The 15,263-nt window shown below is 64.0% G+C and overlaps 2 protein-coding genes across 2 annotated transcripts; one reads left to right on the top strand and one right to left on the bottom strand.

Annotated features, from left to right (window-relative positions):
• The first annotated feature begins 1,636 nt into the window (after positions 1-1,636).
• AMIGO1 (adhesion molecule with Ig like domain 1) lies at positions 1,637-4,723 on the top strand. Its single transcript, XM_083878571.1, has one exon. The coding sequence runs from the start codon at positions 2,259-2,261 to the stop codon at positions 3,753-3,755; it is 1,497 nt and encodes a 498-aa protein (XP_083734697.1). The 5' UTR covers positions 1,637-2,258; the 3' UTR covers positions 3,756-4,723.
• A 1,176-nt stretch (positions 4,724-5,899) lies between these two features.
• Positions 5,900-14,981, bottom strand: ATXN7L2 (ataxin 7 like 2). Its single transcript, XM_083878424.1, has 11 exons — positions 14,908-14,981; positions 12,190-12,264; positions 11,978-12,082; positions 11,255-11,438; positions 10,908-11,170; positions 9,618-9,700; positions 9,306-9,535; positions 8,753-8,933; positions 8,369-8,490; positions 6,883-7,705; positions 5,900-6,210 (listed from the first exon to the last, which is right to left on the bottom strand). The coding sequence occupies exons 2-11, from the start codon at positions 12,206-12,208 to the stop codon at positions 6,196-6,198; spliced, it is 2,025 nt and encodes a 674-aa protein (XP_083734550.1). The 5' UTR covers positions 12,209-12,264; positions 14,908-14,981; the 3' UTR covers positions 5,900-6,195.
• Between the last annotated feature and the right edge of the window lie 282 nt (positions 14,982-15,263).

Genomic DNA, 15,263 nt, shown 5'->3' with positions numbered 1-15,263 from the left:
GGGGGGAAGTTTGGGTGAAGGGAACAGGGTGAGGGGCGCCCTGAGGACATCCTGTTCTGTGCTCCAGGGGTTCCTTTTAATCCCTGCCCCCCCTTTGCGATAAAAAGCTGCATCATCACAGCATGGTTTGTTCCAGCTCTTTTCCCTCTAATTTTGGACCCAAAATCCGGCACGAATGTTTGGATCTAAAAATACTCGCGGGAAGCAGAGCCACTAGTGGGGGGTGCGGGGCTCCCTGCTGGCTGGGCTGGGACACCCAGGGGTGCCCCTCGGGGGACACCAGAGTCCCCTCTGTCCCAGGGGTGGTGGGTTGGCTCTGGGATGGGGTCAGGACTTCAGGGTGGAATGGGGAGGGTGGGGCTGTGCCAGGAGAGGGGATGAGAATGTGATGGGGCTGGGGCTGACATGGGGATGGAGATGGGGACAGGATGGGGATGGGGACAGGGTGAGATGGGATGGAGGGGTTGGTGAAGAAGAGAGGAATGGGGATGAGGATGGGGACAGGGATGGGGATGAGAGCCAGGAGGGCATTGGATTGGAGGGGATGGAATGGAAATGGAGATGAGAACAGGGATGGGACGGGGATGAGAACGAGGATGAGGAGAGGATGGGAATGGGAGATGGGAACGAGGATGAGGACAGGGATGGACGGGGAATGATGGGAATGGGAATTAGGATGGCGATAGGGAAGAGATAAGTGTGAGAATAGAGATGGGGGATAGGGACGGGGATGGGATTGGGATGATGGAGAAGGGGACAGGGATAGGGAATGAGAATAAGAGCGAGGATAGGGATACAGGACGGGAACAATAGGGATGGGAATAAAGAGGGGCATGAGGATGGGGGTGGGAAAGAAGCTGTGGAAGGAGAGGCGGATGAGGATAAGGATGGGATCGGGACAGGAACGAGGATGGGGAGGGGGGTGGAGAGATGGGGCCGGGGTCAGACACGGGGATGGGGCTGGGGCGGACACGGACACGGGCCCGGGCGGGTTAAGCCGCGCGCTGCCGCCATTGGCCGAGCGCCGAGCGGCCGCAGCCAATGGGGACGCGCCGTGCGCGCCGCGCCGGCCCCAGAGCCGTCCCGGGGCGGATCGGGGCGGTTCGGCCGCGCTCGGGCCGGGTCGGAACCGTTCGGCCGCCTTCGGGCCGGGCTCGGCTCCGCTCGGCTGAGCTCGGCGAGGATCGGGAAGGTTCGGCTGCGTTCGGGCCGGGCTCGGCTCCGCTCGGCTGAGCTCGGGAAGGTTCGGTTCGGCCCGGCTTGGTTCGGCGCGGCCCGCTCGGCTTCTTTAGGCCTCGCTCGGCTCAGCTCGTCTCGCTTCGGCTCCGCTGGGATCCTCTCGGTTCGACTCCGCTTGACTGTTCGGTTCGGTTCGGTTCGGTTCGTCTGGCCCGGCACTGCCCGGTCGCCGCCGCACCGGGCCCGGTAACGCTCCGACCCCATCCCCGGGCCAGGCCCGAGCCCGGCCCGGTGACGCCCCGGGAGGAAGCGGGAGGAGGGAGGCAGCGAGCATCCTCCGTGCTCTGCCCGCAGCACGGCCGGGACCGGGGCCGGAGGGGGCCTGCCCGGGGGGAGCAGGCGGGACGGGCCCCGGGCGGGCCGTGATGGCGGGGACATGGGACAGCAGCGACAGGGCCACCCCGCACCGTGACCTGGGCGGGCAGTGACCCACGGACACCCTGTGACACCCGGGGACCGAACCCCCCCGAGCCGTGACCATTGGGGCCACTCCATGTGTGACACCGGGGGACCACAGCTACCCCAGGCAGTGGCACCACAGCACTTGGTGACAGCCCTCCTAGTGCTGTGACAGCGGGCACCCCGCACCGTGACACCAGGGGGGCAGCCAGATGGATGTGCTGTGACACTGTGAGCCCTGAGCCTGCCGTGACACCGTGTGACTGAAGCCATCCTGCGCTGCTGACACTGTGAGCGCTGTGACACCGGGTGACCAAACCACCCTGGACTGTGACAACAAGTGATCAACCAAGCCTGGCACCTGCCACTGGGTGACCAAAGCCACGTCGGACTGTGATCCCAAGTGACCAAACCACTTTGCACCATGACACCTGGTGAACCCTCACCTGCTGTGATACCCTGTGACTGAAGCCACCCTGGACTGCAGTGCTGGGTAAGCCCTGAGCCCTGCACCTGCTGTGACACTGTCACTGAAGCCACCCTGTGTCGTGACACTGGGTGACCGAGCCAGTCCATATTGTGACACGATGTGACTGAATCCTCCCTACCACCTCCCCGCCATGCCACCATCCCGTCCCCCGTGCGTGGCCATGCGTGTCCCCATGGCACCGCTGTCCCTTCTGCTGGCTCTGTCCCTGCTGTCCCCATGGGGCTCCGCAGTGGGGACCTGCCCCCAGCGCTGCGTCTGCGCCTCCAACCTGCTGAGCTGCTCCCAGGCCAACCTGAGCGTGGTGCCGGCGCCGCTGCCGCGCTTCACGGCCGTGCTGGACCTGAGCCACAACAACGTGACGCGGCTGCGGGCGGACTGGGCGCCGGCGCGGCTGCCGCACCTGCACGCGCTGCTGCTGAGCCACAACGGGCTGGCCTTCGTCTCCACCGAGGCCTTCGCCCACGTGCCGCGCCTGCGCCACCTCGACCTGTCCTCCAACCGCCTGAGGACGCTGGATGAGAACCTCTTCAGCGACCTGGGCGAGCTGGAGGTGCTGCTGCTGTACAACAACGAGATCAGCACGGTGGACCGCACGGCCTTCGAGAACCTGGGCCGGCTGCGCAAGCTCTACCTGGGGCAGAACCGCATCGCCCGCTTCCCGCTGGAGCTGCTCCGCGAGGGCTCCCGCCTGCCGCAGCTGGCGCTGCTGGACCTGTCGGCCAACCGGCTGCGGGCCGTGCCCGCGGGGGAGCTGCAGGCCCTGCCCGCCTGGCTGCGAGACCGCCTCTACCTGCACAACAACCCCCTGCTCTGCGACTGCCTGCTCTTCCAGCTGCTGGACCGCGGCCGCCGCCGCCACCTCAGCGCCGTGGAGGATTTCAAGGACGAGCTGCGCTGCTCCCTGCCCGGGGAGAGCTCTCTCACCACCAAGATCCTGGACCTGGCAGGCAAGCAGCCCCTCAACTGCAGCAAGGCGCGGGAGGCCGTGCTGGAGGCGCACCTCGGGGACACGGTGACGCTGGGCTGTGACAGCCGGTGGCAGGGCGTGCGCGGCCGGCACTGGGTGACTCCAGGTGGGGAGCGGGTGCTGGGGGACGGGGGCAGCAATGGCAGCGTGGTGCTGCTGGCCAACGGGAGCCTCCAGCTGCGGGCCCTGCGCCCCGAGGACAGCGGCACTTACTCCTGCTGGGTGGCCGGGCCCCTCCTCAACGAGACGCTCTACGTGGAGCTGCTGGTGCACAACTTCACCCTGCACGGCCCCCACGACACCCTGAACACGGCTTACACCACTCTGGTGGGCTGCATCCTGAGCGTGGTGCTGGTGCTCATCTACCTGTACCTCACCCCGTGCCGCTGCTGCTGCTGCCGGGGCAGCGAGAAGCCGCCGGCTCCACGAGATGACAGCATCAACTCCTCCGTGCTGAGCACCACCCCGAACCACGCCGGGGGCACCGGGGAGCCCTGCGGATCCCACGTGGCCTCCAGTGGTGGTACGGGGCAGAATGGCAGGTTCAAGGGCGGGGGGACCCCCCCGCTGCCCACCCGGCAGGGCCCCAAGGCGCAGAGGAAGGTGTCGGATCCAGACTCGGTGAGTTCCGTCTTCTCCGACACGCCCATCGTGGTGTGAGGGGACCCTGCGGGGACAGTCCCCAGGGACGCCCCATGAAAGGCACTGCAGGCTGTCCCTGGGCAGGAGGGATGGCCAGACCCCCACTGCTGTGTCCCCAGCTTGGGGGGTCACACCGTCACACCCCAGGACTGAGCATTGCTGCTGGCCCCCGCCAAGGTCACCATGGGACAGTGAGGGACAAAGATGTGACATGCACTCTGGGGACAGTCTCCCACTGTGACCTGTCCCAGGGCAGGAGAGGTGGCTGGACCCCCACCACCATGGCCCCAGCTTTTGGGGATCCCATCGTCATCCCCTAGGACTGAGCATCGTCCCACACCCCACTGTGATCACAGAGAGACCGTGAGGGACAAGGGTGTGAGGGGACACACCGTGGGGACAGTCCATCAGGACACCCAGTGTTCCTACTGCTGCTGTCACCTCTTCCCCATGGACATGCCATGGGCAGAAGGGGTGGCTGCACCGCTACTGCCATGTCCCCAGCTTGGGGGGCAACACCATTGCCCCCCAGGATGGAGCATCACTGCTGGCCCCCACCAGGGTCACTGCACAACCACAGGGGACAAGGATGTGAAGGGACAGCAGTCCCCATGTAGCCTGTCACCAGGCAGGAAGGGTGGCCAGACCCCATCACCATGTCCCAGCTTTTGGGGGTCCCACCATCACCCCCAGGACTGAGCATCATCCCTGGCCCCTGCCAAGGTCACTGGGGGACTGCAGTGGATGAGGGTGTGAGGAGACACACTGTGGGGACAATCTGCTGCTGTGACCTGTCCCTGGGCAGGAGAGATGATCAGAGCCCCACCACCGTGTCCCTCGTTTTTGGGGGTCCCACCATTGCCCCTCAGGACTGAGGATTGCTGCTGGGCCCCTGCCAAGGTCACCGCAGGACCACAGGGACGAGTCTCTGTGAGGACAACGTGGCCACCAGCTGCAGGGCATCAGCCCCACCGGGCACTGGAGGACTGAGGGACGGTGACAGTGGCAGCCGTGAGCCCCCAGGAATGGCAGCACCAGGCAGACCCCCCTCCCTGCAGCCCTGCCCCCCCCAATCCCCCCCAGGCCCCCCTTGGCATGTGCATGGCCAAGCATGAGCCCCCCGGGGAGCATGAGCCACCCCCAGGGGGACACCGGGGCTGTGACAACCCCCTGGGGGACCCCCAACACCCTCCTGACTCCCTCTGCAAACCCACAGCTGCAAACAGAGCCCCCTCCCCACAGGGGTTGGGGCCTGGGGGACTCTCCAGCACCCCCAAAAAAAGGTGGTGCCCCCTCATGTCCCCATGCCAGCCCAGCCTGTGTCCCCCGTGTCCCCACCCTGGATGTTCCCCCCGCACTGGGCAATGCCCACTGATGCCTTGGCCAAAATAAACGTGTTTCCCTCGTGCCTGTGCGACCTTCACCCGGTTTTGGGGGATGAGAAGGGGTTGTCCCCAAGATGGGACCCCTTGCTGGGGTGAGGGTGGGGTGGGGACAGGGTGACCCTGCTGTGTGACCCCCCCAGAGTGAGGGGTAAGGTGGAGTGGGGGCCCTGCTGCCCTCCCCGGCCCTGATCTGGGGGGCAAGGAGGGAGGTAGGGGGGGCAGGGGGGTGGGAAAGGCACCCCTGTCACCCCAGTGACCCATCCCAGGGTCCCCCTGACCCCAGCCCGTGCTGGGAGAGGGGTTCTGAGCAGCCCCCCGTGGCCAGCCCCATGCTCACCCCCACTCCAATGACACCCCCAGCACCCCAATCACCCTTAATGGTCCCCTGCCTGTCTCCCCAGCACTTCAACGACCCCCTATGGTCCCCAATACCTCCCCTTTAAACCCTTCTAGTCCCCCAAAGACCCTTGTGAACCCCTGCCCAGCCCCACAGCCCCCCCCAGCATGCCAAAGACCCCCTTTACTCCCCAGTAACCCTCCAAAGCCCCCCCAATGAGCCCCCCATACCCCACTGCCCCCTCAAAACTCTGAACAACTCCAGTGACCCCCTCCCAGCTCCCCAGTGACTCCCCCAGCCCCCCAATAATTCCCCAATAGTCCCCAGTATCCCCCTGAGCCCCCCCCACATCCCTCAAAAACCCCCTGGCCCTTCCCTCACCCCCCCCAATACACAACTTTTTTTTTTTTTTTTTTTTTTTTTTTTTTTTTTACAAAAAGAACAAAAACAGCAACAACCGTTTCTTATAAATATCCGCGGCCGACGGGGCCCCGGGAGGTCCGGGGGGGGTCCCCAGTGCCGCCCCCCCCTTCCCGGGGCTGGTTTTAGCAGCAAGAGAACAGAACTGAGAGAGTTTTGAGGTATTTTCTGGAAGTTTTGGGATTTTCCTTCGCGTTTCCTTGGGATTTTTTTTTTTTTGTTTGTTTGTTTGTTTTGTTTGTTTTCTCCCTTCATCGGTTTGTCTGGCGTTTTCCCGGTGGGGAGGACACAGGGGGCGCCCCCGGTGACCCCTCTGTTAATGGGCTTTGGACTGCAGGGGGGGAGAGGGGACCAGTCAGCCCTAAGGAGGGACACTGGGGACTCTCCACAGGGTCAGGGGAGCCCCACGGTGTCCCCAGGCTTGGGGAGGTCTTCAGGGTGTCCCCCGGTGCCACACCAGAGTGTCCCCCCACAGCCCAGAGTGTCCCCCCACAGCCCAGAGTGTCCCCTGGTGCCACACCAGGATGTCCCCTTGCTGTTCCCCCTCTGGACCATGGTGTCCCCCCAGGACCCCAATCTTGGTGCTCCACCCCACCTCCTGTCACCCTGGAAAGGCCTTCATAGTGTCCCCCACAGGATGAGGTGTCTCCCCACAGCCCAAAGTGTCCCCCAGTGCCACACCAGGATGTCCCCATGCTGTTCCCCCTCTGGACCATGGTGTCCCCCCAGGACCCCAATCCTAGTGCTCCACCCCACCTCCTGTCACCCTGGGGAGGTCTTCAGGGTGTCCCCCCACAGGACAGGGTGTCCCTCACAGCCCAAAGTGTCCCCCAGTGCCACACCAGGATGTCCCAGTGCTGTTCCCCCTCTGGACCACGGTGTCCCCCCAGGCCAGGGCATCCCTCAGGGCACACTGACCCCAACCCCAGTGCTCCACCCCACCTCCTGTCCCCCTCAGGGGGGTCCCCCTGCTTCCCCACGCACCCACCCCCCCAGCCCTTACCTTCAGGACGCTCCTCTTCTCCTCGAAGCCCAGGGGCGTCCCCGGCTTCTTCCTGCGGATGGAGCCCCCCGGGCTGGGGGTCCCGGGGCCGGGCGGGGCGGGGGGCCCGGGCAGGGCGGGCGCGGCTTTGGCCTTCAGGGCTCGGCAATAAGTGGCCGCGTTCTTGCGTTTCTTCACCTCATCCTCGGAGAGCCCCCGGGGGGACCCCCCCAGGCCGGGGGACCCCCCCAGGCCGTGCAGCGGCGACGTTTGGGGCTCCAGGGGGGCGGGCGGGGCCCGGCAGGGCTGGGCCGGGGGCAGCCGCCGCACCCGGGGGGTCCCATTGAGGACGGCGATGGAGGGAGAAGCCGGCGGGGTGACTTTCGTCTTGCCGGGGGGAGTCAAGCCCTGATTTTTCCCCTTAACGCTGTCCCCCAAACAGGTCCGTTTGTACGGGGGGCTGCCGGCCGTCAGCGGGGGCTGCCAGGCCCGGGGGGGCTCCGTGCCCGCCCCCCCGCCGGAGCCGGAGCCTTCCCGCCCCCGCGGGGGTCTGCTGGCCTTGCCCGGGGGCAGTTTGCTGAACGAGGGCGAGGGGGTGTTGGCGGGGAGGGGGGAGGTGATGGCCTGGGAGCCCCCTCCCCCGCTCTCGGGCTGGCTGCAGGCGGCCGCCGCCGGGGGGGACCCCACGGTGCAGCTGAGGCTGGGGGGGAACCGGCACCCCCCGCCCCCCGGGAGGGGCCGCAGGGGCGGGGAGGGGGCGCAGGGGCCGTGCAGGGGGGCACAGGGGCTGGGGGAGGAGGCTGCAGGGGGGTGAAGAGGGGAGACGACGGCTGGAGGGATCTTCCTGTGGGAAGGGGAGAGGGGAGGGGGTGAGATGGGGGTTGATCCAGAAGTTCTGCTCTCAAGCACATCCCCCCCAAGTCCCAAGAATGGGATCCCCCCAAATCCCATTCACATCCCTCCAAACCCGCCTTGTCCTCCCCATTTCAGGTGTGGAAAGGTGAGATGGGAGCCCCCACAAATCCTCACTCCTGGGTTTGGATGGGAACAGGACATCCCCTCAAATCCCCACTGCACCCCTGCATTGTCCCACCCCAGCTCAGGTGAGGACGGGGTGAACACCTCCCTCCCCACCCCAAAATCTCTGCTCTCAGTCCCACATCCCCAGTTCGGGTGAGAAGGGCGTGAAATGGGATCACTCAAATCCCCACTCCCATCTTTGTCCCCCCAATCCTTCCTTGGATTCAGGTGGGGAGGGGGTCCCAAATCCCCCCTCCCATCCCTCCATCCCCAGTTTATCCCCATCAGTTTGGATCAGAATGGGGTGAAATGAAATCCCCTCCAGCTTCCCACTCCCATTCCCACATCCAGCTCAGTTTGAACGGGGAGGGGTTGCACCAAAACCTCCCCAAATCCCCACTCCCTTCCTCCCCAAAACCCCAACACCGTGCTGGGACACAACCCCTGGCTGTGTCCAGGTGGTTTTTGTCCCCTGGCCTCTCCTCACCTCCACCTGTGTGCGCTGAGGTGCCGCTCCAGCATGGAGCCCAGGGCGGCACAGAACCGGTCCAGCCGTCGGTCGAACACGTAACAGCCCGGGGTGACCAGGCGGCTCCCGAAGGTGCAGAACTGGGGGGGCACCGTGCCAGGGTCACTGCAGCCCCCTCAAAGCCCCCACCTCAACCCCCTGCCTGGCACAGAGCCGGGATGAGGACACGGGGATGGGTTGATGGTGGAGTTAGGGGTCCCTGCCCCACCCTGGGGTCCCCACCCTGCTCCGGGATCTCTGCCCCACTCCGGGGTCTCTGCCCCACTCCGGGGTCTCTGCCTCATTCTGGGGTCCCTGCCCCACTCCGGGGTCCCTGCCCCACCCCGGGGTCCCCTCACTCACTGCCTGAGGCCGTGGTGGGCGCACCGGGGTCTTGGGGGGCTCCTCGCCCCCCTCCTCCTCGCTCTCCTCGCTGGACACGCGGCTGCCCCCCTTGGGCAGGGGGAGGGGGAAGCCCCCTGTGCTCCCCTCCCCAGAGGTGGCCGGAGCATCCTCAGGGTCACTGTCAGAGGAAAGTCGGGCCCTGCACAGGAGAGGAAGTTTTGGGGTGCTCAATATTGGGGGGGGGTCACATTGAGGCAATACCCACCCCCCAAATCCCCATTCCTAATCCTGACAATGTGTGCCCCCCAATTCAGGTGAGGAAAGGTGAGATGGGACCCCCCCCAAAACCCAACTCCCAGTCACATCTTCCCCTAATTCAGCTGGGGAGGGGGTGAGACAGAATCCCCCAAATCCCTGCTCCAAACCACATCCCCCCCCAGTTCAGGTGAGGAGGGGATTAGATGGACTCCCCCCAAATCCCCCACTCCCATTCCTGCCCTTTCAATGCATCTCCCCCAATTCAGGTGAGGAAAGGTGAGAGGAACCCCCCCCAAATCCACGGGGTACTCACCTGGGTGAGGAGTGCAAGCAGTGGGGCAGCCTGGCTCGGCAGGGAGGGGTACTGGGGGGCTGCAGCAGTGAGGGGGTGTCCTGCAGGGCAGGGTGCAGTGGCTCCTTCTCAGGGGGGCTCCTGTCTTTTGGGGGGTCCCCTCGGCGGGTGCTGGCCTTGAGCTCGGCCACCAGTACATCAAAATCCTTGGCCCGACCCTGCACCTCCCGGCGCTGGTGAACCGAGTGGATCTGGGTGACAGCAGGGTCAAAAACACCCCCAAAAAACACCCAGGGTGGGATATTGGGGTGTCCCCTCCCCGTTTTCCACTACCTTGCAGGTCAGCAGGCGGGTGCAGAGCTTGTTGGTGTCGGGGTTCCGCACCCCACACTGCCGGTTCAGGTCACACTCCTTACCTGGGGGGGACAGGGAGGCAGAGGGTGCTGGGGGGGCACCCCAAAACCCCCCACTGGGGCTGGGCATGGAGCACCCACAGCTCTGAGGAGGGGACACAGCCCTGAGGAGTTTTGAGGGGTGGGGAGGGGGTCACCATGTGCTGTTCACTCCCCTTTGTGCCCCTCTGCAGGGTGAGGCCCCCCCTTTTTTGCCCCTTCCCTGGGGTGACCCCCCCCATTTTCACCTGGGTCCTGCTAATGGCATTGCTGTCACCTGGGAGTGTCTGTGGGCACAGCAGCAATTGGCAATTTTGGGGACAGGGGTGCACGTCTGACTCCCATATTTTGGGGAATACGTGTCCAACACCCATCTTTTGGGGTGACATATCTCCAAACCCCATATTCTGGGGGGACACACACATTTGAGACACATATTTTGTGGTGATACACGTTTGAACCCCATATTTGGGGAGGGACAACACATTTGGCCCCCATATTTTGGGGTGACACGTATCCAACCCCCATATTTTTGGGGGGCATACATGTTCAACCCCCATTTTCAGAGGATACATATTTGACCCCCATATTTTGGGAGGACACACGTTTCCCCCACATATTTTGGGAGGAACATGTGTTTAATCCCCATATCTTGGAGGACTGTGCATTTAAAACCCATATTTTGGGGTGACACATTTGACCCCCATATTTTGAAGAGATACACATCCAAACCCCATATTTTTGGGGGGGTCATACATTCAACCCCTCTATTCTGGGGGACACCCCATATTTTGGGGGGAATACACATTTCACCCCGATTTTTTTGGGGGAATCACATATCCAATTCTCATGTTTTTGTGGGGGACACAAATCAACCCCCATATTGTGGGGGGACACGTTTTCTAGCTCTATATTTTTATGGGGGCTACACGTTTTACCCCCATTTTTGGAGGAACACACGCAAATTTGGGGATCCATCCTCATCTCCTGCTCTTGCTGTGATTGCAATCAAGTGGGGGGGACCCTAAACCTGCAGGATGACCAGAACTGGGGAGAGGGCAGTGACCCCCCAACCCACCAGAGGAGCTGGGGGAGCCACTCCCCTGGTACCTACCCCACTGCTAGACCCCGGAATTCTGGGACCGGTGGGATCATCATCATCATCACCATCATCATCATCATCATCATCATCATCCCCCCCCCAGGGCCGGCAAGGAAAGGGGGGACTCACGCGGCAGCTTCCTGTGGGACCTGGGGGGCGGTTTGGGGGCCCCCACATCCTTCTCCCCCGGAGCAGGGATGTTCTCTGGCACGGCCAAATCCCCCCCGAGCCCGGCCGGCACCGGGGGCTCTTTGGGCACCGCGGCGGCCACGGGTTTCCCCAGGGATTCCTTGGAGTTGTTGGGGATGGCTTTGGGGGGCACCTTGATCCCGTGCCCGTCCGGTTTGGGGATGCTGGGGATCTTCTCCAGGTTCACCACGGGCACGAACAAGCTGCGGAGAGAATTTTCAGGGAAGAAGGGTGGGATCGAAGTGACCCCACAAAAGCATCGGTGTCGCCCGTCCCAGCGCTCTCACCAGAGGTTGTTATCCTTGTCCGTGTGCTCAGGGAGGGGCTGGGCTCTGCCACGGGCACTGGGATGTTTCTCCTGCAGGGCTTTGGCTGCTCCGGGGGTCCTGCCGGGCACCGGCTGCCCGTTCACGGCGACGTGGCACGCGGTGGCGCGGGCATAGAGCTTGCTGAGGGGACCGTGCCGGCGTTCTGCCAGGAGGGGTGCGGTGGGGTGGGGTGGGATTGGGATGGGGTGGGGTGGGGTGTGGTGGGGTGGGATAGGATTGGATGGGGTGGGGTGGGGATGGGGATGGGATGGGATTGGGTGGGGATGGGATCCATTGGATGGGGTGGGATGGGATGGAGTGAAATGGGATGGGATGGGATGGGATGGGATGGGGTGGGGTGGGATGGAGTGAGATGGGATGGGATGTGGATGGGATAGGATTGGGTGGGGATGGGATGGGATCCATGGGATGGGGTGGGGTGTGGTGGGGTAGGGTGGGATGTGATGGGATGGGATGGGATGGGATGGAATGGGATAGGGATGGGATAGGATTGGGTGGGGATGGGGTGGGGTGGGGTGGAATGGGATAAGGTCACTGTTAGCCCACACCAGAGCTTGCACCACTGTCAGCCCCCTCCCTGCCCGCAGGCTGCACCCCCACCGCCAGCCCCGGTGGCATTCCCAGTGCTGTTCCCAGCACCACGGGGTTTGGAATAGCCATTTCTGGAATTCCCTGGCTCACCACAGTGCTTCTGGAAGGCCTGGGGTTTCACCACTTGGCTGCAGTGGTTGCAGACCACCAGGTAGAACTCATCGTGTGCGGGGCAGTGCCCGAAGATGTCCATGTCTGTGGGGAGAGCTCAGTGAGTTGGCACAGACCTGGTGCTGCTAGAAGCACTGCAGACAACAATCCCAGCCCTGAAATGCTGGGTTTCACCCCAGAGAGGAGCTCACCTTCCTTAATCAGGGTCATGGTGTCCAGTTTCTTGCTGCCACTCTTGCCATTCTCCTCCAGCTCTGACCCTGATCCTGCCAGAGACAAAATCCTGTCAGTGGCTGGCACAGGGATGGTCCCGGTGCTCCCACAGAGGGGTGGTCCTGGCATTCCTGCTCCTGGAACAATTAAACCAGACAAAATTAGACCAGAGAGACAGATCCATCCTGTGAATGGCGTCGCCCTGTGGTGCATCACCATCTCCAGGGTCCCCATCCTGACATCCCAGTATGGGATGTGACACTCCTGGAAAAACCTCGTCCTGGGGTGTGACAATCCTGGGACATATTTGCCCTGGGATGGAACATCCCTGAGGACACCCTCAGGGTGCTGGGATGGGACACCCTTGGGGACAGCCCCACCCTGGATGGGATGTAACATCCCTGAGGACACCCCAGTCCTGGCAAAGTCCTGGTCCCAGGATGTGACACCCTGGGGACACCCTGGTTCCCATACAGTCGTGGCTCCACTGGCTGTGCCTGGCTGGTGTCCTGGGCTCTGTTCTGGGTGGCCACTGAGCCAGTGGTGATGGTGACCTGGCCAACTGTGCCAAACAGGGTGCCCAGTCCACCCCCAGTCCTACCAGGCCATGCCAAACTGGGCACCCAGTTCTATCCAGCTGTGCCATACTGGGTAAGCAGTCCTGCCTGCCTGGCCCTGCCACACTGGGTGCCCAGTGCCATCTAACTGTGCCATACTGGGCAGCCAGACCCATTCAGATGCACCATTACTGGTGCCCAGTCTGGGACAGCCAGTTCCAGTGCTGAGAGCCCACTGGGACCCTCCAAGCTTCCAGTAAGGGGCACCTGGCTTCCAGTGTGCCCTCCCCAGTTCCCAGAGCAGGATATCCCAGTGCCCAGCATGTGGTGCCCAGCCCCTCACTGGGGCTCCCAGTACCTCCTGCCTGCTCTGGTGGCAACTAATTCCCACTCCAGGCTCTGCAGTTTCTGCTCTGTTCACACCAGTGTCCACTGCACCTGGGATAGCTGGAATCCAGGATGGGGCACCCCATAACTGGCTCCCTGTAACAGGCACAGGGTTCCCAGTGGGCAGACTGGTGCTGGATGCCCAGCTCCCAGGGCAGAGATCCTGCTGCCCAGTTCCAGAATCCCAGTGTGGCTGCCTAGTGCCCAGTTCCCAGTGCAAGCACAGGGTTCCCTGTTCCAGGTGCCCAGTTCCTGGTGCCCAGTGTCCAGTGCAAGACTCCTAGTCTTTGGTTCCTGGTATTGGGCAACTTTTGTAGGATGCCTCATTCCCAGTTCCCATTGCAGGTGTCCAGTACAGGATACCCTGTTCCCAGTGCCAAATGCCCAGTGCTGAGTGCCCAGTTCCTGGTGTCACATCTGGCTGCACAGTGCCAGGTTCCCAGTCCCAATTCCTGCCAGATGCCCAGTGCTGGATGCCACATTCCCAGTGCAGGAACTGCCCATTCCCAGTTCCCAGTGCTCAGTGCTGGGTTCCAGGTCTGGATGCCCAGTGTAAAGTTCCCAGTGCCCAGTTCCTGGTGCCAGGTACCCACTGCAGGATATCCTATTCCCACTCTCTGGTACCCAGGGCTGGGTGCCCCATTCCTTTCCCCACATGTTCCAGTGCAGGATGCCACATTCCCAGCATGTGCTCACCAGTGCTGGGTGCCCAGTTCCCAGTGCTGGGTGCCAGGTCTGGTTGCCCAGTGCCAGATTCCAGATGGCCATACAAGGTGCCCCTTTCCCAATGTCTGGTTTCCAGGGCAGCGTATTCCCAGTATTCCCAGTACCAGGTTTCCAGTACAGGATGCTTCACTCCCAGTACCAGGTTCCCAGTGCAGGGTGCCCCGTTCCCAGTGTCTGGTTCCCAGTACAGGATGCCTCATTCCCAGTCTCTGGCTCCCAGCGCAGGATGCCAGGTCTGGCTGCCCTGTTCCCAGTGTCTGGTTCACAGTGCAGGATGCCCTATTCCCAATGTCTGGTTTCCAGGGCAGCGTATTCCCAGTATTCCCAGTACCAGGTTCCCAGTGCAGGGTGCCCAGTTCCCAGTACCAGGTTACCAGTGCAGGGTGCCCCATTCCCAGTGTCTGGTTCCCAGTACAGGATGTCTCATTCCCAGTACCAAGTTCCCAGTGCAGGGTTCCCCATTCCCAGTGCAGGGTTCCCAGCACAGGGTGCCCCATTCCCAGTCTCTGGCTCCCAGCGCAGGATGCCAGGTCCGCCTGCCCCGTTCCCAGCCCCAGGTGCTCGTACAGGATGCTCCACTCCAGGTGTCCAGCTCCCAGTGCCAGGGAACATCCAGGGACACGCCAGGACAAGCTGCTCCGAGCACCGGGCACCGGGCACCAGACCCTGCACCCTCCGCCGTGCTCCCCGGTCCCGGTGCCGGGTGTGGATGCCCCGTGCAGGGCTCCCAGCGCCGTTTCCACTGCCCGGTGCGGGATGCCGCCTTCCCGGTGCCCCGTTCCCGAGCAGAACCAGCCGGTGCAGGAACCGCTCTGGCTCCCCAGCTCCCGCTGGAGGATGCTCCGCTCCCGTTTCCCATGGCAGGATGCTCCGTTCCCGGTGCAGGATGCCCCGCTCCCGGTTTCCCGCTGCCGGACTCCCGTCTCCCGGTGCCGCTGCCCGCCCGCCGCGCGGCGGCGCTCGGACCGGGGGTCGGCGGGCGCGGCCCCGGTGGCCAAGCTCCCCCCACGCCTCCGCCGCTCTCACCGGTGTCGGCGGGCGGCCCTGCCCGCTCCAGCCAGGCGCTCCAGCTCTGCCCCGCGAACTCGTCCAGGCCGGGCACCGGGCGCCGCTCCGCCGCCATCGCCGCCGCCGCCGCCGCGGCACCGCCGCCCCCCCCGCGCCGCCCCCGCCCCGCGCATGCGCCGCGCGCCCCGCCCGCCCCGCGGCACCACGGGCACGGTAGTCCCGGGGAGACCCCCCCACCCTGCCCGGGCCGACCCCCCGCCCTGCCCGGCCCGGCATGGGGCACCCGGGGTCCTGTACCGGCATGGGGCACCGGGGATCCCCATTATCCCGGACTGGGCTGGCGATTCCAGGTGATCCCTGTACCGGGCTGGGGT

This window comes from Zosterops lateralis, assembly GCF_965231275.1.
Source record: "Zosterops lateralis genome assembly, chromosome: 26".
Taxonomy (NCBI): domain Eukaryota; kingdom Metazoa; phylum Chordata; class Aves; order Passeriformes; family Zosteropidae; genus Zosterops; species Zosterops lateralis.
The sequence above is the reverse complement of the archived record's forward strand: the minus strand, read 5'-3'. Positions and strand labels throughout refer to the sequence as shown.

What these genes read in the sequence shown, in the direction of transcription:
- AMIGO1 (XM_083878571.1), top strand. Translation starts at nt 2,259, where the DNA reads ATGCCACCATCCCGTCCCCCGTGCGTGGCCATGCGTGTCCCCATGGCA.
- ATXN7L2 (XM_083878424.1), bottom strand. An exon ending in GTCCCACAGGAAGCTGCCGC is followed by an intron (nt 9,701 to 10,907) that starts GTGAGTCCCCCC and finishes TGTCCCCCCCAG; the next exon opens with GTAAGGAGTGTGACCTGAAC. An exon ending in GCCCACCACGGCCTCAGGCA is followed by an intron (nt 8,491 to 8,752) that starts GTGAGTGAGGGG and finishes GTGCCCCCCCAG; the next exon opens with TTCTGCACCTTCGGGAGCCG.